At 45.2% G+C, this 24,319-nt stretch overlaps 1 protein-coding gene across 1 annotated transcript; it reads right to left on the reverse strand.

The window, feature by feature from the left end:
- Window positions 1–13,153: 13,153 nt before the first annotated feature.
- Window positions 13,154–18,700, reverse strand: APLNR (apelin receptor). The gene is made up of 2 exons (XM_030222492.1): window positions 17,261–18,700; window positions 13,154–13,867 (listed from the first exon to the last, which is right to left on the reverse strand). The coding sequence occupies exon 1, from the start codon at window positions 18,424–18,426 to the stop codon at window positions 17,320–17,322; it is 1,107 nt and encodes a 368-aa protein (XP_030078352.1). The 5' UTR covers window positions 18,427–18,700; the 3' UTR covers window positions 13,154–13,867; window positions 17,261–17,319.
- Window positions 18,701–24,319: the final 5,619 nt, after the last annotated feature.

Genomic DNA, 24,319 nt, shown 5'->3' on the forward strand with positions numbered 1-24,319 from the left:
GTCAGAGATGACCTCACAGACTGGGAGCAAGTCAGATGACCCCCAAGAGCCTAGGAAAAGGTATAGGGTGTACCAGTAAAAGAGCACAAGGTAGCCACACCAGCACTCATGGAAGGCTGAACTCTGCAGTGATGGAAAAAAAGAGTGACTGTACCCCAGTATCCTTTCCAAGAATATAGAAAACTCCAAAACAGTTGATAATGATTAAGGAGATTTCCCTTACTAAGGGGACCCTGCCGAGGGCTGTAACAACAACTGCCACTGATTGAATGCTGGACAAGGAGAAGCCTGTTGGAGTGGTACACAGTTTGGGAAACCAGACTCTCTGCAGCCCCTAGTCTGGAACTATGCAATCCAAAAGACCACTACTGCAGTATACTGGGAATCTGAGCAAAAGATTAACCATCATGTCTTTGCCTAGGAGGACCATACCCCTTACGATGTGTGAGGCAGGATGTAGCTAGCTATAGAGGATGCCATGGTACGAGTTTCTTATTTATGCCAGGACTGTCATTTCACCAGTGTTGAATGCCATGAGCGATTACTTGAAAGAATGTTTGGCAGAAGATGCATCTCCTCTCCAAACTATATCCCATATACTAGAAAGTGCCATAATGTTGGGAGAAGCCTGGAGGTTCCACAGAACATGCACCAAATCTCACACCCCTTGGGCAATAGCTTTCAGAGTGAACTACCATAGAGAGATAGCCACAAAGGTATCTTTACAATCTGAGTCGAGTGATACCTACCATTTCCCTCAATGGGACCTAAAATGACTGTCCCAGGATCCCAGATTCTAGAAGCAGAAAGCAATATCATTGCCTCATTGTCCATCATCAGAGCTAATAGTGCCTGTAATTTGAGGGCAAAATCGAGATCTACTGCAGGAAGCATTTCAGGAGGGCTTACCTAATCAGGGATCCTGATTAACATTTTGCATGGTTGCTATGAAATTATGGGTTGCCACTTTGGAAAATTGAGGTGCCACACCCAGTGAATCCGACAAAAGAGAAAATGAGGCTAAAAGAGCCTCTAAGCCTGCAGCATTTGCCCCTTTGTCTACAACTTATCAAAACTAATTAGACTTAGCTCGAGAACCTGACTACCCGCTCATCCCCCTCGTCCAGGGCCAGTCTTAGGCAGGGGTAACAGGGGCGGTTGCACAGGGCCCCGTGCTCCTGGGGGCCCTGCATCTCTGGCACGTCTGTCTTCCTGTCTCGGAACACTTCCCTGCTCTGTACCTTAACGTGCATCCACATTTCAGTAGAGAGCATCAGGCAGTGGCAGCAATGTTCATATCCCGTCAGCTGCCAAGCCCAGAGCCTCCTCGCTGCTGTGTCCTGCCCCCTTTTGATGTCACTTCCTGCTTCCGCAAGGGCGAGGTGCAGCAGCAAGGAGGCTATGGGCTCATCAGCTGACAGGATATGAACATCGCTGCCACTGTCTGACGCTCTCTACTGAAATGTGGTAGATGCATGTTAGGTGAGGTGGGGTTCCGAGCAGGGGTGTAGCTACATGGGGCCACGGGGGCCTTGGCCCCCATAGATTTGGCCCTAGACCCCCTACTGACGACCCTCTTGACCCCCCTCCTGCCGTCAACCCTCCATCTTCATCTGCTACCTTTGCTAGCGGGGGACCCCAACCCCCGCCAGCCGAGGTCCTCTTCTTCCTTCGTTCTGTTTCTGAGTATGACATCAGACTCAGAAACAGAATGAAGGAAGAAGAGGACCATGGCTGGCGGGGGTTGGGGTCCCCCGCCAGCAAAGGTAGGCAATGGCAGGGGAGGGTTAGCGGCGGGAGGGGTCAAAGTTGTTGGCGGTGGTGGCGGCGGGGGGGTCGGTGGCGCCAGGGGGGGCTAAAATGTGCCCCCTCACCTCGGGCTCTGGACCCCCCTCCCGCCGAAGTCTGGCTAAGCCCCTGGTTCCGAGAGCTCTAAACTTCCTTTTAAACTCTGATAAATTATGGCTTATGGTGGCAGGCGCAGACGGGGGGTTCAGGCGGGAGGCAGGGGCGTGGGTGGGGGCCCCATTGGACTGGTCTGTACAAGGCCCCGCAATTGCTAAGACCGGCCCTGCCCTTGTCTTCAGGGATTAGCTCGTAAGGTACTAGCCGGCCACCTGGCTCACAGCTAACCATGTTTGCCAGCGTGGAGTTTGGGTAAATCTGGAAGTAAAGGGCCTTCATTGCCAAAAATTGACTTTTCATCTGTCCCTTTGCCAGAGGACTGGGAACACAAGTATTGTATGAGTTCTGGAAACCCACCAGCCAGAGTCCGATTAACTATCATAAGCTGATTGTCCAAAAAGTTCAGTCCTTCCTATTTGTTTTAAAAGTATTTCCATGTGACTTTTTTGTGTGTCCCCTAATCTTTGTACTTTTGGAATGAATAAAAAATCAATTTACTTCTACTTGTTCTACACCACTCAGGATTTTGTAGACCTCAGTCATATCTCCCCTCATCCGTCTCTTTTCCAATCTGAAGAGCCCTAACCTCTTTAGCCTTTCCTTAAATGAGAGGCGTTCCATCCCCTTTATTATTCAGGATGCTCTTTTTTGAACCTTTTCTAATTCCGCTATATCTTTTTTGAGATACGGTGACCAGAAATGAAGATTTAACTCATTCGATCTTAACATTGAGGGAGAAAGTTCCCATTTGAATATATGTGCGGAGGAGCAAATACTGCTGCCACTGCAAATACTTTCCACAACCCCTGATGAGCAAAGTTTAGTGCTGAATACTGCTCCCGTTATTTCTTTGACCCCTGAAGCAGGCGCTGTGCGCCGAAACACGGCCCATATTGGGTCATCTTTGAAAATTGTTCTCCAAAGCAGTATGATTAAAGAAACTTTTGTCCCTATTTTTGAAGGCTCTTGGGCCTTTCCTTTGCTGTTTGGACCAGAAATGAATGCAGTACTCAAGGTGTGGTTGCACCATGGAGCGACATAAAGGCATTATAGTATTTTTGGTCTTATTCACCATCCCTTTCCTAATAATTCCTAGCATTCTGTTTGCTTTTTTGACCGCCGCAACACATTCAGCAGAAGATTTCAGCTTATTATCTACAGCAACACATAGATTTTTTTCTTGAGTACTGAACGCCAAGGTGGACCCTAGCATATTCACATAGCCAGTTAAATTTGAGCCGCAAAAAAAATACAAAAAAAACAACAACCCCAGAAACGGCTCAGCATTGAATATCTGGGGTCACTGTTGATTGAGGCACTTATACAGGCTGCCTCCCACAGTCTGAATATTGGGTCCATAGTTTATAGCATCATATAAACTATCCCCCCCCCCCCCCCCCCCGATATTCAAAGCTGTTTAACTGGCCAGACATGGCTGCTGACTGGTTAAATAGCATATCGGTGCCTAACCGGTAATATATGGCAAGAGATAGCCTCTTATTTATTTTAATTATTTATTTTTGTTACATTTGTACCCCGCGCTTTCCCACTCATGGCAGGCTCAATGCGGCTAACATGGGGCACTTAATTGGCTATTCGACAATATTCAGCAGCATAGGAGCCAACTTTTCAAAATGATTGGGGGTGCTGAATTTTTTTTTTTACAGATAGTGCATTCCCCCTCCCCCTCATCTCCCTCCCCCCTCCTGTCCCCCCTCCCTCGTCCCCCCTCCACCTCCCTCCAAGTTCCAGGCCCCCCTCCCTCCCAGTTCCAGTCCCTCCCAGTTCCAGACCCCCCTCCCTCCCTCCCTTCAAGTTCCAGGCCCCCTCCCTCCCCTCTCTCTCTCCTTTCCCTCCCCCCGAGTTCCAGGTTCCCCCCTCCCTCCCTCCCAGTTCCAGGCCCCCTCCCTCCAAATTTTAAAAGTTATGTATCTTACCTCGTCGGGGTTAGGGCGGCAGCAGTGGTAAAAAGCATGCAGGCTCGGCTCGGTGCTTAGTTCAGTTTTCCCTTTCTGTCTCTCAGCTCTGGCTCCGTCCTTGCGGAAACAGAAAATGATATCGCCGGCCTCGGTTTCCATTATCGGCAAAAGCCGATGCCGGCCATCTCAAACCCGGCCATCTCTGACATTTGACCGACCCCAACCGTATTATCGAAATGAAAGATGGCTGGCCATCTTTTTCGATAATACGGTTTGGGACTGCTCTTTGCGGCGGCGGCCAAATAGATGGCCAGCCATCTATTTGGCCAGCGCCGTTCAATTATGCTCCTCCACATCTTTATGTAGTGTTTTATTCATGTGTATCTCTTCTTAGACTCCTGAGGCAGGTGCCTGCGCACCGAAACACAGCCACTGTGTTGAGACACATTGGTGTATTTTTAATAAACCTTGCATTTAAGAATCTTGGTGCCTCCCTTGTATCATTTGGATAAGCCTGCTTACTCTACTCCTTGACTTGTCTAATGACTTAATGAGTCCACATTGGGCCAGATTCTGAAAATGGCATCTAAAATATAGATGCGACAAAAAAAAGTGCTTAGCACTATTCTATAAACCACACATAAAGTTAGGTGTGGTTTATAGAATAGCACATAGAGACGGGATATGCACTTTAGGTGTGGTCATTTACATCACTGGAACCCGGATATAAATACCCATGCCTAAATGTAGGCATGTTCCCTAGAATTCTATAACTACGTGCATAAACTTAAGTTATGCCCCAATACAACTACACTCCTCCCATGGCCATGCTCCCTTTTCAGCTACATGTATTAGAATTTACGCACACCTCTTTTTAGAATACGCCTAAAATGAAGCGCGTATAAATTCCATTTATTGCCAATCAGTGATGATAATTGGCTGTTATTGCTTCTCAACCCAGGGTACAACCAGCCAGTCAGTCAGGTTTTCAGATTATACACAATGAATATTCATGAGAGAGATTTGCATATCAATGAGGCAATGTATAGGATGCATTTGCATTGTGGATATCCTGAAAACTTGACTGGCTGGATGTGTCCTGAGGACTGGATTGAGAAGTAGCAATCCATGGTATATCTGCACCTTCAGTATTGTGTGCAGTACTGGTTATCCCATCTCCAAAACATTGTGGCAGAACAAGAAAAGATTCAGAAGAGGGTGATCCAAATTATAAATGAAATAGAGCAGCTCCCTTTGAGGAAAGACTAAAAAGGTTATGTTTATGCAAATGATATACAGGTTCTGTGTACTGTAGGTCCACTAAACCCTATCCAGATTCATGACAATAACTGACTAGCTTAAGAACTATAAACTTATTCTCAATCCCAGTAAATCAAAAACATCACTCTTTTCATTCAATCTGACATAACACCCATTCTTCTCTGCTCTGTCCTGGTCCCATAAGTTAGTACCACTAAAATCCTTAGTGTAATTTTCAGCAACTACCTTACTTTCACTGCCCAGAGTTGTATGATTGTTAAATGTTCATTTTACAAGCTTTGAATGATTCGCTCTAAATGACCTTTATTACACCCTTCAGGACTTAACAATTCTCATTCATTCCACAGTTATCAGCCAGTTCGATTACTGCAATGCTTTATATAGGAATTAAGGCCAAGGATCTTAAAAGTCTTCAACTGGTACAAAACACTGCCATCAAGCTAATCAATGGAAATTTTAAAAATATGACCGTGCTACAGCACTTTTGATGGCAGCCCATTGGCTGCCTCTTTCCCATTGCCTCACATACAAACTACTATTACTTATGTTTAAAATCCGTACTTCAGGTGAAACCATTTTCCATTCAAGATTTCTGATCTCCTACTGTCCGACAAGATTACATAGATCATCCCAACAAAACCATCTTGTCGTTCCATCCTTCCATGAAATTGCTTATGACTCTACCTGACATTGTATCTTTTCTGTCCAAGGTCCTGAAATCTGGAATAAATTACCACTGCACTTCAGACTTCAATCTTTTATGCAACAATTTAAAACTGATTTAAAAACCTTCCTCTTTACAGATACATACACTTAACATCTCTGCTATAGAATGTACTGGATAGAGGTAAACAACTATCCCTTGTGCATTATCCCCACTACCACCACCACTTTTCTTTTGAAACATTGTAGTTCTACCCTTCCTTCGTCCCTCCCTCCCTCCCTCCCTCCATCTATCCTGTCATTTGAAAAATATTTTTCCTCATTGTTTTATATTATATTCTATTTTAACTGGCTTAGACATCATATTAATGGGCCAGGTAGAAAACTTTTAACTAAATTTGAAATTTGAAACTCTTCAGCTTGGAGAAGAGATGGGTGAGAGGAAATATGGCAGAGCAGGTTTTCAAAATGTCCATAAATTCTGCATCTACTGAGCATCCAGACTATGCATATTTATCTCATTAGTATTCATTGTGGTAACCTGAAAACCTGACTTGTTGTGGAGTCACCAGGACAAGTTTGAGAAGCACTGTAATAAAGGTCTTTAAAATCACGAGAGGGAAGGAATGGATAAGGCGAGAGGTAATGAGAGAGTGGATGAGAGTTCGGGTGGTGTGGTCAGAGAGGAAGGGGCGAATTTTGCTAATGTTGTAGAGGAAGAAGCGACAGGTCTTGACTATCTGCTGGATATGCGCAGAGAAGGAGAGGGAGGAGTCGAAGATGACACTGAGGTTGTGGGCAGATGAGACGGGGATGATGAGGGTGTTATCAACTGAGATAGAGAGTGAAGGGAGAGGAGAAGTGGGTTTGGGTGTGAAAACAATAAATTCAGTCTTGGCCATGTTCAGTTTCAGGTGGCGGTTGGACATCCAGGCAGCAATGTCAGATAAGCAGGCCGATACTTTGGCCTGGGTTTCCACAGTGATGCCTGGTGTGGAGAGATAAAGCTGGGTGTCGTCAGCATAAAGATGATAGTGGAAACCATGAGATGAGATCAGGGAGCCTATGGAAGAGGTGTAGATTGAAAAAAGAAGGGGCCCAAGGACAGATCCCTGAGGAACTCCAACAGAGAGCGGGATAGGGGAGGAGGACGAACCATGAGAGTGTACTCTGAAGGTACGATGGGAGAGATAAGAGGAGAACCAGGAGAGGACAGAGCCCTGGAACCCAAAGGAGGACAGTGTGTCAAGAAGTAGGTTGTGATTGACAGTGTCAAAAGCGGTGGATAGGTCAAGGAGGATGAGGATGGAGTAGTGACCTTTGGATTTGGCGAAGAACAGGTCATTGCAGACTTTAGATAGTGCCGTTTCTGTCTAGTGTAGGGGGCGAAAGCCGGATTGAAGCGGATTGAGGATGCTCCCTTATCTAGTCTGCTGAGCCCTCCAAAACCCACCCAGAAGCCACTACTCCTAACTGTATACCACTACAATAGCCCTTATGGGTAAAGGGGGCATCTATATGTGGGTACATTGGGTTTTTTTAGTGTGTTTTGGAAGGCTCATAGTTTCCACCACAAGTGTAACAGGTAGGGGGAGGTGTGAGCCTGGGTCCACCCATCTACAGTGCACTGCACCCAATACTAGACTACTGCAGGGACCTGCATGCTGCTCTAATGGACCTGGCTATAACATCTAACGCTGTCATAGCGGCTGGTGAGTACTATTTTTATTCACATTTTGTTGGGGTGGGTGGGGGTCAGTGACCACTACGAAAGTAAGAGAGATCATCCCTAAATCCCTCCAGTGGTCATTTAGGGCACCTTTTTCTGTCTTATTTGTAAGAAAAACATATCTAGACCAAAACATTGATGTTTTCACCCTAGACGTTTTGCTTTTGTTCCATTTTGACTGTAAAACATCCAAATGTTAGGCATACTCTAATCTCGCCTTTGAAATGCCCCAAACACGTCCAATTGTGATTTGGACACACTGCAAATGAATTGTATAGATAAACGTCTGCAAAATAGGTTTCAAAAGTACTGATTTGGACGTTTTTGAGAAGAAATGGTGCTTTATGACTCTTTTTAGATGTTTTTCTCATTCAAAAATGAGCCCCTTTATCAATCTCTTCCCCTATCTCTCCCTCATTTTCAGTGCTATGGGCAAAATTGTGGTGATCCAGCAGGGCTGGAATATGCTGAGCATAGACTCCTTGGCCAAATGACTTTCCTTATCCAATGGTATGCACTTCCTGTGTAATTGAAAATCATTGGGGAGGGGAGGAGCAACTGTAGACTGGGTGAGTGTGCTTACTATGTGCCAACACTACTGCCATCATTGCTGCTGATCTGGCTGCCAGTAGAAAGGGAGGTGCTTAAAATTTGACCTTTTAGACCTGGTAATATTTTACTCAGGGGATGGCCTATATTATGAGGATGTGCCATTGTTATTCCCAATTCTGTGGGAAAACAGAAAATATAGTTGGTCTTCAAGCTTTCTAAGATTGGGGAACCAGTCTCATCATGCTTAGAGATCTGGTTGGGGGAAGCAGACCACTCAGAAGTCTTACAGAAGATCCTGAAGAGTCGGCTGTCTGACTCTCCCCTATTCCCCTCCTCCAAATCTCCAGTTCTCTCTCTTTCTCCTCCTTCTCCCTCTGATTCTTACTCTTCCTTTTTCCCCAATGCCAGATCCTCTTCCCCCCACTGGCATCTTCTTCCCCAGATCCACTAATCCTAGATCCTCTACTCTTTGCCCTTCCCATCCTTGGCTTCTCTTTTCCCTTTGCCCCTTGTTCCACCTGCTCTATGACATGGCGCCAATGTGCCCTGGTTCCCCTGTGACCCAGTACCCATGGGCTTCCCAGTACTGCATGTTTCTGACTATAGAAGCTTTCCTTTCTTGCAGATTCTAAGGAACAAACTCCAGCAGAGCTCAGGAATGTGACCCCAATCATGCTGTGTTTAGAGAGTACCAATGTCTCTAATCCATGCAAAGAACTTGAGCTTTGTATTTCCCAGCAGCAGGGAGCCAGGAGTTCCTCCAACTAACCAAGAAAAAGACAAATAGTATTAAACCACACATTCCAGAAGAGCTCAGACCATTTCTTGCAGTGCTCATTTAGAGTCTGGCTAAGCTAAGGGCACAAAAACTGGGATTCCCTCCCCTTCCACTTCTGGGCCTGAGAACTAGGGATGGGTTGTTGCTTGCAATGAAATATTATTCATTGATAATGATGCGTACTCTTCTTAAAGAGTGCACGCTCTTTCTCGATGGTTTGCGCATGCGTGATGGTTCATGCATGTGCATATTATCTGGAAGATTGGCCACTGTCAGAGACAGGATGCTGGGCTTGACGGACCCTTGGTCTTTTCCCAGTATGGCGGTGCTTATGTTATTTAAGAAAAGTGACAGTCATTACACAGACCTCTGGATTTTATATACGGTACCCAAATTTGGGCACCAAAATTTGTGTGCAGATCAAAGATGCATGCACAAATATTAGCTAACAAGCCATTAATCAGCAATAAATTGATGTCAACAAACAATTATTGCAGCTAATTGGTATTAATTAGATTCTCTGTGCGCATCTTACTGCGCTCTATTCTATAACCCCACATGTCTAAATCCACTAGCATGCAATTCAAAAGGGGGCATGACTAAAGGAGTGGTAGGAGTGTTACAAAAATGTGCACACGGAGTTATAGAATGCCACCATTGCCACACCCAAATGGCAAGAGTTGGCACTGGCTTTTACACAAGGTTTCAGCTTGCATAAACACCAGCACCCAAATTTGGGCGCAAGAAAGGGGCTCTATGCACTATTCTATATTGGTTTTTTTCCTGCACCCAAACTTTGCTGAATCTGGTCCACAGTGTGCACTCCTTTGCAAAGAGTATGCTCTCTTCATGACGGAACAAAAAAATCCAGAAAAAAATGGGATGAACATTTTTTGGTTCCCTACTTTGAACACCATCTCCGCTACAATACCAGTCCTGGCCAGCGCAGGGAATAGAAGTCCTGATTGGGAATCGAAACTGCATCCTTATTAAGGCACCAGGCAGGACCCAAATACATTCCTAGGGTATTAATACCATCTGCTCCAACCAATTAGACGACTCAGAATCAAAACAAACACTTTCTGCTGCTTATACTGCTTATTAAAGGGACACTGACAGGAATGATAAGATGCTACTTTGAGAATTGCTAACATTTATTAAATACAGCTTGAAACAAGATGATTGGCTCATTATGCTGTTGCTGCTGAATCTTTCATTTGAATTTACATGCCTTGCCTGCTGCACCAGAGGTATAAAGAAATACAGCCACTCCAGTGTGGCACAGCAGAGCTGGAAACAAGTAACATGGGAATAATAAAATTTACCTCTGAGAAATAAGATTTTTATTATCCCCAAGGCTATTCCTTTAAGGGCTCAAGGATCACAGCAGCCTTCTCGTTCATAAAGCAGTATTCTGTGACTTTACAGGCTATTGATTGTGATGTCATAAAGCTTGTCTGTGGCATCACTGCCTTGTAACAGTGGACTGACATCACAATGCAACAGTTGTTTCTTATAGGCTTACACAAAAGGATATTTGGATTGAAATATAAATAGACAAGTGTTTATTTTAAAATGGAATTTATTTTAACAAAGTATACAAGAGTGTGCAAAAAATAATAGTGAAAAACAAACTGCATTTACAAGTTTAGCAAACATTGAATCCCTTATGGGATCTTAATACTGAATATAAAGAAAATCAAAACATGAGAAACTAAGCTCAAATCAAAGAAATCAACACCAGGGAAAACCAGAACCCTGGGGCATGAATCAGGATCAAGTCAAAGAGACCCTACCAGCAGGGCAGAACCTGGCTCAAACCTGAAACTACCAGCAGGGGGATTTCAGGCTGATCAAATCTGAGACAGTCTTCAAGGACAGAAATAGCCAGATCAGATCCCCCTAATCTCAGAGCCCCTGGAAAGAGAAGCAGGATCATATCAGAGAGAAACCAGCACTTGGGAGACCTGGGACCACATGGTAAGCCATGCAGAAAAGAAGCATGCTACCCTGGTAATACAGGCCATATGTTACAGAGAATAATCTTTTCTACAGACCTAAGACCAGATGGCAGAATGCAGACCAAAGGGACACCTCAGAGGAGGACCACATTTTGGTACCAGATGACAAGTTAAAATGTTCTTACTTATCAAGATCTGGCTTAACAAAGATGTGGGCTTTCTAATGCATTACAAGTCATAAAATTCCACTGCCTATCATCTTCTCCTCCCTTGTCCCTTTTCATGATTCACATATATTTTCTAGTATTGGTGTCTTTTGCTTATTCTGGCCCGATATAAGGAAGGGGATTTTAGCTGATGAAAGTTGGTCAAAAATATTACCTTTATGTGTGTGTGTCTTTGTTCTTATTTATTAACCTTTATTTCTGATCATGTAGCGAACTGATGAGCTTCTCTCTCCTTGTGAAATGAACTCCAGCATTCCTAGAGGCCTCAAAATATTCTGTTTGTGTCCAACACCCACACGTGGCCTGTCTCTTTGAGTGATGTCCATATTGCTGGGCAAGAGCTGGGAGGGAGCTACACATAGACTGTATATCCAGGAGTTAGAAGGCAGAGTCTCTTCCATGTTTGTGTACAGTGCTCCTATCTTCTTGTAGCACTATAGAAATGATTCGTAGTAGTAGAGTAATAATGGAGACCTTTCCTCTCCTCCCCACACTAGGCCCTGGGAAAATGCACCGTCCATGGCAGTGTTAAAATTGGATAATCAAATGCAGTGAGAAACACATTTTCTAAAGCTCTCCTTGGCACGGACTGTTTGACATTTGTGTGGGAGACTGGCCGGTCCTGGATTTCTGCCAGTGCCAACCTCATCCTGGTACATTATGGGACTGCAGCACTGATTTCAGTGGATAGAATCCTGGACTACAAATACTACACTGCTTTGGGATGTAAGTCGAAAATCAGGACTAGCCAAAAAGTCTTCCTCCTGGAATGAATAACCTGGCAGCTCTGTGATGGTTATAACTAAAAAAAACAAACAAACCCTTTCTCTGCTGTTATTCCTACAAAATTCCTGGATAGTTCCACAGTCTTTACATGGTTATATTAGACCAGAGGTTCTCACCCAGTCAGGTTTTAAGGACATCCACAATGACTATGCATGAGATAATTTACATACAATAGAGATAGCGCATGCAAATCTCGCCCATACATATTCATTCTGGATTGCCTGAAATCCAGACCAGCTGAGTGTGTCCCAAGGACTGGGTTCAAAACCCCTGTACTAGACAGAGAGAAACATACTGAGCCATCATGCGACCTGATCCGTGGGTCCTGTTTTTTGATATGTCCTCTAGAGCTGAGTTCCAAATAGAGTGGAGGAGTGGCCTAGTGGTTAGGGTGGTGGACTTTGGTCCTGAGGAACTGAATTCGATTCCCACTTCAGGCACAGGCAGCGCCTTGTGACTCTGGGCAAGTCACTTAACCCTCCATTGCCCCAGCTACAAATAAGTACCTGTATACAATATGTAAGCCGCATTGAGCCTGCCATGAGTGGGAAAGTGTGGGGGTACAAATGTAACAAAAAAAGAAGCCAGACTATAGATCCCATAATGCACTGGGTCATTAAAAAAAAGATAGGATTGGCCAGAAGTCTACTTCAAGAGCTGGGTCATTGTAAAAATCCACATTGTACAGCTTGTATGCAAAAAAGAAGGACATTTAGCCCCTACCACCACTTCCCCCCTCCCCCTAAGGTAGACAATAATAAGATACACATGTTTTCTTCCTCTCTCCATGCCCCCAAAATTTAAAAGGTAAGAGATCATGCAAATTAATTCAGAAAAAAGCAAAGGAGATTGGGGAATAAGACCAAAAGGATAAGTAGTTAGCAGAGCTGCCAAGCTGCTCAGTTCTAGCAAGGAGATATTTTGACCAGTCCTGCTTTCAAACTTACATCCCAGAGCTGCAACTGATATTTGTACTCCCTGATTCAACCCACTGAAATGAGTGCTGCAGATCCCATAATGCATCCAGGATGTCAGAAATCCAGGACCGGAAATCAGCCTCCTGAAACTTGGAAGTTCTGCTCGCTAGAAGGGTTCTGCAGAGCTGCCAAATTACCCAGTTCCAGGAGGGAGACTTTTTTGACCAATCCTGGTTTTAAATGTACATGCCAAAGCAGTGTGGTATTTATAGTGCCTGATTCTACCCATTGAAATCAGTGCTTCAGGTCCCATAATGTATCAGGATGAGGCTGGCAGAAATCCTGGACTGGTCTTAAATCTCCCTTCTGGAGCTGAGGTCTAAGGCAGCAAGTTAGTGCTGCTCCACAGTGGAAACTTTTGCAGGCACAGGTTTTCCCCAGAGAGGCCCCTTTTTTTTTTTTCTCCAGAGTGCATCCTTTTCTCCTCAAGAACTGCAATGACCATGGAAACACAGGGAGCCCAAAGTTATAAACAGGCTAAATAGGTTTTATAGCAGAAGCTCAGCAGAGCAGCAGGGAAGAGTCTAAACAAACAGTAATTAATTAGTTCCAGTGCCAAACACAGCTGTATATTAGAAGGGCAAATAGAACAGCAATTCATGTAAACTATATTCAGATGCACAGCTCAGAGCTTCAGTTACATGATCTGCCCTTGATTACAGAAACCTCTTTTACAGGGACACACCTATTACAGAAGAAATGCATAACACTGATCTTCAAATACACCAAACAGCCTGGCAGGTCCTTTCTATTGGAATAGTTTTCACTTAATGCCCGTAAGCATGCAAAGTTATTATAAACGAAGTCCTGCAGTTGTTGAACTATCCTCAGAAGACTTTCAGTGGCATGCCTTCCTGTCTCACTCCTCCTTGATTTTGATCTGAATCAATGACAGGTAAGCTGGATTCAGGCATATGTTTAACTGTCACACAAGGCACAACGTAGCAAATTTGCCATGTAAGCTGCTGGATAGAAGACAGTGTAGTCACCAACAGAGGGCAGAGTCCATTTCAAAGCTTCATACAGGTTGCACAAGAATGGCCTATGTAGAAGTCCAAAGGATAAAAATTCTTCACTCAGTGAAAATTCCTGTAGGAAACAGAAAAGTTAATCTTCATTTTCACCAGCAGATGGCACCATTTTATAACTAAATTAATTAGTTTTCTCAAGTTTTGACAGAAATCTTGTTAGAGACAGTCACTTCAAATAGTGTATTTTTTTTAAAGGGGGCATGAACACACAGTGGTTTGGGGCACTAGCCCCTTTTCAGGGGTTACATATTTAAATACCTAACCAGATCTCCTAAGTTACCCATTCCAGGAGGGAGACTTTTTGACCAGTCCTGGAATTTTCCCAACCTCATCCTGGTGCATCATGGGACCTTTAGCATTGATTGCAAGGGATAGAATCATGGACTACTTTGGGATGTAAGTTTAAAACCAGAACAGGCCAAAAAGTCTCCCTCCTGGAACAGGTAACTTGGCAGCTATGCCTAACTATTCCTACTAGGGCTGAGCAGTTGTATGTCTGACCTGAAGAATGGTGGGCCTGGATGGGGACACACAGACAGTGCTGGGGGAAGGGTTGCCAACTAGATTCAGATTTGCCCTGACAGGGTTGATCCCATCCTGGGCTTACCCCATGGCATGCAGGGACTTGTGGTTCTGATTTCCCCATTGGATTCCCTAAGAAAAGCAAAGCTACAAGTCCATAAATGCACTGGAGTAAGCCCAGGCCTGGATCAACCCTGTTGGGCAAATCTGGATGTAGTTGGCAACCCTAGATAGGGTTACCATATGGCTCCAGAAAAAGAAGGACAGATTGAGCCAATCTGGGTTTTACTTCCATTGCTTTCAATGGAAGCAAAACCCGGACAGGATCAATGTGCCCTCCTTTTTCTGGAGCCATATGGTAACCCTAACACTAGAGCCTGGAGGTGATTGTGGAAAATTTTAAACCAAAAGCCTTGCCAGAACTGGAGAGGTCACACAGGCTTAAATTCTGTCCGTGACTCACTCACATACACACAGCTGGGTATATCAGAATGAATGTGCCAATACAAGATATGTGAGGGCAATAACCCCCCCCCAGATGCCTTCTTGTCCATGGGTTCTAGATAGGATTACAAACTAGATCCAGATTCGCCCGACAGGGTTGATCCAGTCCTGGCCATACCTCATTGCATGCAGGGACTTGTAGTTCTGATTTCCCCATTGGATTCCCTAAGAAAAGCAAGGCTACAAATCCCTGCATGCCATTGCAATAAGCCCAGGACTGGATCAACCCTGTCAGGAGAATCTGGATCTAGCTGGCAACACTATTCTAGATGGAGGCTTAGGATTGTGACTGCAGACCTCTCTTTGCGCCAATGTAATGCGCATAGGGACACTCTGCAGTCGTCTGTCCTTTCACTGGCCCTTCTGCTGGAGCAGCCCTGTGACATCACATATCCTGAGATCTGATTGGTGCACACATTGCATCATGTCATAGTTAGATGTCCTGCAGGTGCTCCTTCCTTGCACACCAGCGAGGGAGGAGTGACCTAATGGCTATAGTGGCAAGCTGACAACTAGCAAAGCCTGGTTCACATCACACTGTGTCTACTCATGATTTTAATTTCCTATGGCCTAAGGTATAAACTACTGTGAGCCCTCCAGGGACAGAGAAAATACCTGCTGTAGCTAAATGTAACTCACCTTGGACTACAACTGAAAAAGGAGTGAGAAATGTAAAATCCCTTCCGAAAGAGAAGTCTGTGCTAGAGCCAGGGCCAGCGTTAGGGTGTGGGCAAACAGGTCAATTGCCCTGGGGCCCCCCAAACCTGCCTAAAGTTGAAAGAGGGACAATGCAAGCAAGCTTTGGGGCCCCCTCCCGAGCATATGCCCTGGACCCCATCATGTCTAGCACCAGCCCTGGCTAGAGCTGGGTTTAGGTGCCACTTTTCCCAGAGGGTACAGTGACTTTCTAAAGGGGTGGCTGGACCCTTTCCCTAGTCCCAGAATTCATTAGCACAGGGCTTCCCAAATCTGCCCTGGGGATCTCACAGGTTTCAGGATATCCACAGTGAATATACATAAACGATTAATTTAACATAGACTAACATCTCATACATACTTGTGGATATCCAGAAACTTGAACTGACTGTGAGGTCCCTAGGTATGGGGAAGGCTGTGCAGTACAGACAGATGAGACAATTTTTGCAAACTTCCCAAGAAACACCAGAAGCAGCTCTGCCCCAGAGGTTGTGAGGTCATAAGCACTTGTGGAAGAGACCATGTACAAGAGATTGGGATAGGCTGGTTCTGGGGTGTGGGGCAATGGGGGGCTTAGCTTCAGAGAAAAGGGCCCCATCCTTCCTTCTAGGCATGTTTAAATCCAAGAACTTATTTTAAGGGTTTGATTTACTGGGAGAAAAGCCTAGTAAATCAAGCCCTGTATCAGCTCTCTGGAATTTTTAATAAATGGGATTTAGAGAGGGCTTTCTTTTTTTCTGTAACCCTAATAAGCCAGCTTAACTCCCCTGTAGGAAGCTGTCTGGTGGCATTTTGATCCCTTCAGGTAATGATTTTAGACCTCCAGCCCAGACTGTAGTTTAGGAGCTGTGTCCTTTCATTTACTGCAGAGAGACAATGGAATATGAAGCTCTGCATGTGTTTTTTTTCCTGTGCCTGTCTGATGATGGAAGAGAAAGGCTAACATACCTCTTTCTATTCCCTGATCACCCTTGGAAGAAACTTCAAATGTTGTCATGTGACAGCCACTGTCTCTGACAGAAAACTGGGTTTGGGGAAAAGGGATTAATGACCAGCACCAGGTCAGAATTGGGCTGAGAGTCACACGGTAGCCACATGAACAGGGGATCAAATCTAGGAACGGGCACCCAACACATTTTCATTTCGTTTTTTCTTTCCTTTGTCAAAAAAATGTCATGACAAGTGTGCACTTTTCTTAAGGAGGGTGCACTATTTGAAATGAGCACCCCCTCAGGAAAGAGTGCACATACTCTTAACTGTGAATGATATTTATTTTAAATGACTATCCCTAATCAAATCCTGGCAACAGACTTCACCCAAGGCCAGCCTCAGTAATACATTAGTAGTAGCAGTTATTACAATCATCAAAGAGAGGAAGCAGTTACCTCTGACACGTGCTGCTGTAATATTTTACTGCAGGTCCAGCCCCCCCCCCCCCCCCCCCTCCACCCCCGTCTTCCTACAGAAAACCACAGACCTCAATGGGATTACGTGTGCCTGCAATGCAGGAAGCCTCCAGTTGCTGAGCGTGTTCAGCCAGTGCTGGGCACTATGACAGGACATGAAACATCAGAGGACACCAGAGGAAGAAGAAGGATACCCTGGGCTCCTTCCCATCTCCCCTCTCACATCCCCTCAGCTATTCTGGAACTTTTCTCCTAGACACAAAGATTTCTACTTACAGTGGAACCCAGAGACAGACAGACAGACAGTCAGTGCATCACTTTACCTCTTGCTCCCCTTCTTTTTGCTCTCAAGCTTTGTCGATTGTGTGTTAGAGGGCGGGGGTCAGCTGTGGCCAGGGATCAGTGTGTCTCCGGTGGGTGTCCCTGGCACTTTGGGCTCTCCGTGCTTGCTGGCGGAGGAGAAGCTGGCGGATTTGTCCTGGGGCTCCGGATTGCTTAGGTGACCACAAGAGAGCACGGCCAGACACTGGTCACGGAAGCGCCGGTCAAAGAAAGCATAGAGGAAGGGATTCAGGCAGCTGTTGATGTACGCTATGCAGGTGGCATAGGGGTGAATGTTGTTTAGGAAGGTGTGGAAGCCACAGGAGTAGGGAATGATATCCAAGTCCATCAGCACGTAGACAGTCTTGACCAGGTGGAATGGCAGCCAGCAGAGTGCAAAGACCACCACTAGGGTTATGATGATGGTCAACAGCCTCCTCTTCCTCAGCTCCTCATTGCGCTGCTTCTTGAAGTGGCTGGAGATGGTGCGGGCGATGAAGAAGTAGCAGGTTAGCATAATGGCGAAGGGGCCCACGAAGCCCAGGAGGGTGGAGGAGATGCTGAGCCCCGCAATCCACACATTTTCCGTGTAGTTCTGGGCCACGCTGGAGTAGTCCATGAAGCAGATGGTCTTGTTCTCCTCAGGCTCCTGGCGCGTGCTACGAAAAATCAGGGCCGGCAGTGCCAGGATGATGGCCAGTGCCCAAAGGACAGTGGTGACCAGCAAGTTGCTGAGCCGGGACCGAAGACTGCCGTTGGTCAAGGAGTGGACGATGGCTAAGTACCGGTCAAAGCTCAGGCAGGTGAGGCAGAAGACGCTGGCATACATGTTCACAAAGACCAGGTAGCTGCTCAACTTGCAGGCGAATGTGCCGAAGGGCCAGTGATAGCCCAGCAAGGTGTATGCTGCCCAGAGTGGCAAGGTCACTACAAAGGTGAGGTCTGCCAGTGCCAAGTTAGCAATGAAGGTGTCCGCAGACCGCCGTTTCTCCTTGCTTCTGTAGATGGTCCACAGCACCAGGCCATTCCCAGAGATGCCCAGGAGAAACACCAGCAGGTGAATGGTGGGCAGCAGAATGAGGGATGGCTCCCAGTCTTCATAATCACAATAAAGCTCCATCTGGCCGTCCACAGAGCTCTCATTCATGACAGCAGTAGAATCCTCCATACTGGCCAGATACAGAAGCTCTGTCTCCAGTCCCCCCAGGCCTGGCTCTTGAAAACCAAGTGCCCCAATTGCTCACGACTTCATGTTCCTCAGCTGCTCAACTCCAGAGTTCACCTGCACCTGCTGAAGTTGGATGCTTTCCGTGAAAAGCCTGGACCCCTTTGCTGTCTCCTCTCTGCCTCTCAGTTCAATAGATCAGGGGGCTGTAGTATGTTCCCTTAAAAACATGTGTGACTCTTCTAATTGATTAAGAAGTCTCAGACCTACCCCTCAGGACACACCCCCTGGTATCCTGCTGGCTCCTTGGGTGGTGTTTAACCTCTACAGTGCCAGAATTTCTCAAGATGTAGATTCAGGCAAAGTACAGTGTAAGGAGGATTGCCCCAGAGAGAAAGGGCGGAGAGGAAGAGGGGGAGATACATAATTTGATTATCTTGCTCTTTGACTGCTGTTTTGGGAGTCTGCTGGAAGTTTTTCACCTACTTGCAGAAACATCTTTCTTGGTGTTGAGAGGACTGTGGTGGGGGAGGACCAAGAAGGGAGTGAGAGCTGGGAACAGAGAAGAATCTTTAAAGTACGATCCATAAATACCAGGCACCAGATCATCTAGAAATTGTGCTGTTCTGCCTGGGATTTTGTGCCCCCCTCCCCCAACTCCCTTTTCAGGTGTGTTTTACCCACGCATAGTGCCTATTTGAAAGGCTCCAGCCATCTCTTTGTCTATCTGTACAAATAGACAACAAAGACATACACACTGACACACACAAAGACACACATGTACACACAGACACACATGCAGAAAGATTCACACACACACATACATACACACCGAAACACACAAAGAAACACACGGACACACATGAAGAAAGATTCACACACACACATACATACACACCGAAACACACAAAGAAACACACGGACACACATGAAGAAAGATTCACACACACACAAAGACACACATGTACACACAGACACACATGCAGAAAGATTCACACACACACACATGTGCACATGGACACACATGCAGAAAGATTCACACATACACACACACAAAGACACACGGACACACATGCAGAAAGATTCACACACATACACACTGACATACACACAAAGACACACATGGGCACACATGCAGAAAGATTCACACATACACACACACAAAGACACACATGTACACACAGACACACATGCAGAAAGATTCACACCGACACACACAGAAAGACACACATGGATACACATGCAGAAATATTCACACACACACACACACCGACACACACAAAGATACACATGTACACATGTACACACATGCAGAAAGATTCACATACACACCAACATACACACTGACACACACACAAAGACACACATGGACACACATGCAGAAAGACTCACACACACACAAATGTACACACAGACACACATGCAGAAAGATTCACACACACACACTGACACACACACAAAGACACACACATACACACCCAAACACACAAAGACACATATACAGTCCTGTCACCCTAATTAGACGTTTCCATGATTTTCACACCCAATGCCTGAACACACATGCGTGAGTGTGTAAATGGAGGAAGGGAAAACACACCATTTTGTCGCACTGTCCACTGCTGGAGAAACTGAGGCTGTCCTGCAGCCTGCACCAGGTCCGGGGGGGAGGGGGGGGGGACTAATGAGACAGATCTCAGTTGCTGACTCTTATAGTTTTGGGGCTGGCTCTCCAGATGCAAATAAAAATGTTCAGAGCCTTCTCTAGACAAAGAAGTGCTTCCAAATCTTCTCTGACACTCCATTTCCTTTTTCCTCTGGACACATTCCTCATCTTTCCTCTGAATTTCCGTCTCTATCTCACTTACCACACTCCAGGCACTTCCAGCCTTTCTGTCTCATTTGGTATCAGATTCAGATAACTTTACTGGCCTGACAAACTGTTTCCGTCTCTATCTCACATGTATGTTATAAAATATGCACAAATACTCATACATAGATGTTTAGGTCCTAACTCCCAGGGCTGCTGTTAGACATTCAGGGGCCCAGGGCAGAAACTTGGGAGGGGACCCCACAGCTGGTCTTCAGCCTATGCCTTCTTCAGCTTGAGGCAGGCTTGTGGGCTCCCTGTAGTATGGGGTCCCAGGGCAATTGCCCTGTGTGCCACCCCTTAATGCCAACCCTGCTAACTCCACCTAAATTTCTGCTCCCAGTAACTCCTACACTGATACCACATAAAAGTATTTGTCGAGAGGTTGTTAGCATGTTTTTTTCACACACATGTACACCTGGCTGAGGGGAGATATGATAGAGGTCTATAAAATAATGAGTGAAGTTGAACGGGTAGATGTGAAGCGTCTGTTCACATTTTCCAAAAATACTAGGACTAGGGGGCATGCGATGAAGCTACGATGTAGTAAATTTAAAACAAATCAGAGAAAAATGTTTTTCACTCAACGTGTAATTAAACTCTGGAATTCGTTGCCGGAGAATGTGGTAAAGGCGGTTAGCTTAGCGGAGTTTTAAAAAGGTTTGGACAGCTTCCTAAAGGAAAAGTCCATAGACCGTTATTAAATGGACTTGGGGAAAATCCACTATTTCTGGGATAAGCAGTATAAAATGTTTTGTACATTTTTGGGATCTTGCCGGGTATTTGTGACCTGGATTGGCCACTGTTGGAAACAGGATGCTGGGCTTGATGGACCTTTGGTCTTTCCCAGTATGGCAATACTTATGTACAAAACAATCACAATGGCTTCCTTCTCCGTATAGTCACTGTGGGGCTTCAAACAACTTGCACTTATATATTGCGTCTGCTCCCACAATCCCTCTGTTCTTAAGTCCAAGCATTCATTTCAATAATTTTTATCTCTTAGTGTCCTCAGTTGTGCACATTACCAAGATTACTAAATGGCAATGGTTCCTGCACACCTCTCTTCATCGGTACACTTTACCCACCCTTTTTACTTATTTAGCACTATTCTTCACTTTTATATTTTTATATTTTTATAATTTTAATTGTCAATACTCATCTTTGGAAAATACATCAAGCTCAGGGGTTGATGTATTTTCCAAAGATGAGTATTGACAATTAAAATTATAAAAATATAAAAGTGAAGAATAGTGCTAAATAAGTAAAAAGGGTGGGTAAAGTGTACCGATGAAGAGAGGTGTGCAGGAACCATTGCCATTTAGTAATCTTGGTAATGTGCACAACTGAGGACACTAAGAGATAAAAATTATTGAAATGAATGCTTGGACTTAAGAACAGAGGGATTGTGGGAGCAGACGCAATATATAAATACTTATGTACATGTATATTACTGCAAATATGGAGGGCAGTTCTCTAAATTGGGGGGGGGGGGGAGCTAAATGTAGGCCCCTAGAGGGCACAATATCGGTGCCTAGTGTATAAAGGAATGGAGGCACACACTTTTTTTTGTATAGAATACTGGCATAACGAGGTATATAGTGTCTATGCAGTTAGGTGCGAATGCTTATATCAGATTCCAGAGATAATGCCGGTAACTTATATTGTCCTATAAGATATGCACATAAGCATGAATCCTGCCCCTGTGTACACCCACCTGTTAAATACACTCTAGGTAAGATTTAAAACATAAGAATAGCCATACTGGGTCAGACCAATTGTCCATCTAGCCCAGTGTCCTGCTTCCAACAGTAGCCAATCCAGGTCACAAGTACCTGGAAGAAACCCAAATAGTAGCAACACTGCATGCAGAATCCCAAAGAGTAGCAAGATTCTGGAATCCTAAAGAATAGCAACATTCCATGCCACCAATCCCAGGGCAAGCAGTGGCCTCCCCTTGTCTGTCTCAATAGCAGACTATGGACTTTTCCTCCAAGAACTTGTCCAAACCTTTTTTAAACCCAGATACGTTCACCTCTGTTACCACATCCTCTGACAACGAGTTCCAAAGCTTAACTACTCTTTGAATGAAAAAATATCTCCTCCTATTTGTTTTAAAAGTAACTTCCTTGAGTGTCCCCTGGTCTTTGTATTTTTTGAAGAAGCGAAAAATCAATCCACTTCTACTTGTTCTACATCACTCAGGATTTTGTAGACTTTAATCATATCCCCCATCAGCCGTCTCATTTTCAAGCTGAAGAGCCCTATCCTCTTTAGCCTTTCTTCATATGAGAGGAGTTCCATCCCCTTTATCATTTTAGTATTTACCGAGTGGTGTTTATATAGATTTTTGTCATTTACGTCCTCATGTACACAGTATTCTAATTATTTCTGTGCATAATTGAAGCCTAAACATTAGCGCCTTCTTTATCAACTTTACCCGAAAATGTTGTCAAACCTGCACAAAAGGCTTCTTAAAGCAACATAGCAGCTTATTTTCGAAAGAGATCGCTGGCCATCTTCCGACACAAATTGGGAGATGGCCGGCCATCTCCTGAACCCGGCCAAATCGGTATAATCGAAAGCCGATTTTGGCCGGCGCCAACTGCTTTCCATCGCGGAGCCAGCCAAACTTCAAGGGGGTGCTTCGACAGGGTACAGAAGGCAGGACGGGGGCGTGGTTACGAGATGGCCGGCTTCGCCCGATAATGGAAAAAATATGGCCGGCTCTGATGAGCATTTCGCCGGCTTCACTTGGTCTACTACTATTACTACTACTATTTAGCATTTCTATAGCGCTACAAGGTGTACGCAGCGCTGCACAAACATAGAAGAAAGACAGTCCCTGCTCAAAGAGCTTACAATCTGGTCCATTTATTTTTACGACTAAGCCTCAAAAAAGTGCTCAAATTGACCAAATGACCATTGGAGGGAATCGGGGATCACCTCCCCTTACTCCCCCAGTGGTCACCAACCCCTTCCCACCAAAAAAAAATTTTTTACACATTTTTTTACCAGCCTCTATGCCAGCCTCAAATGTCATACCCAGCTCCCTGACAGCAGTATGCAGGTAACTGGAGCAGTTTTTTGTGGGTGCAGTGTTACACTTGTGGTGGTAAATGGGAGAGCTCCAAACCTCCCCAAAACCCACTGTACCCACATGTAGGTGCCCCCCTTCACCCCTTAGGGCTATAGTAGTGGTCTAGAGTTGAGGGGAGTGGGTTTTGGGGGATTTGGGGGGCTCAGCACCCAAGGGAAGGGAGCTTTGCACCTGGGAGCAATTTTTATTTATTTATGTATTTATTTATTTTATAACGTGCCCCCTAGGGTGCCCGGTTGGTGTCCTGGCATGTCAGGGGGACCAGTGCACTACAAATGCTGGCTCCTCCCATGACCAAATGCCTTGCATTTCGCCAGGTTTGAGATGGCCGGGCCCAGTTTCCATTATGGCCGAAAACTGAAGCCGGCTATCTCTAAACCCAGCGATCTCAACGTTTGACCTAAATGTTGAGATTTAGCTGGCCCCAACCGTATTATCGAAAGAAAAGATGGTCAGCCATCTTTTTCGCTAATACGGTTTGCTCCGCCCCTTTGCGGAGCCGGCCCCGAAGATGGCCGGCCATCTATTTGGCCGGCGCCATTCGATTATGCCCCTCATAGTAACATTAACATAGTAACATAGTAAATGACGGCAGATAATGACCTGTACGGTCCATCCAGTCTACCCAACAAGATACTTTATATGTATACCCGAGTTTGATTTGTCCTTGCCTTTCTCAGGGCACAGACCGTAGAAGTCCGCCCAGCACTCTTCTTGTACTAAAAGTTCTGAAACTAAAGTCGAAGCCCCTTAAAATTTACACTCCAGCCCATCCCTATCTATTTAGTCACAATCAGGGCATAGACCGTAGAAGTCTGCCCAGCTCCCGTTTTGTTTCACAATTACCGGCGTCGCCACCCAATCTCCACTAAGATTCCGCGGATTCCTTTGTGTTTATCCCACGCATGAAAAGGACAGCAGATAAAGAC

The sequence above is a fragment of the Microcaecilia unicolor genome, chromosome 1, assembly GCF_901765095.1.
Source record: "Microcaecilia unicolor chromosome 1, aMicUni1.1, whole genome shotgun sequence".
Taxonomy (NCBI): Eukaryota; Metazoa; Chordata; class Amphibia; order Gymnophiona; family Siphonopidae; genus Microcaecilia; species Microcaecilia unicolor.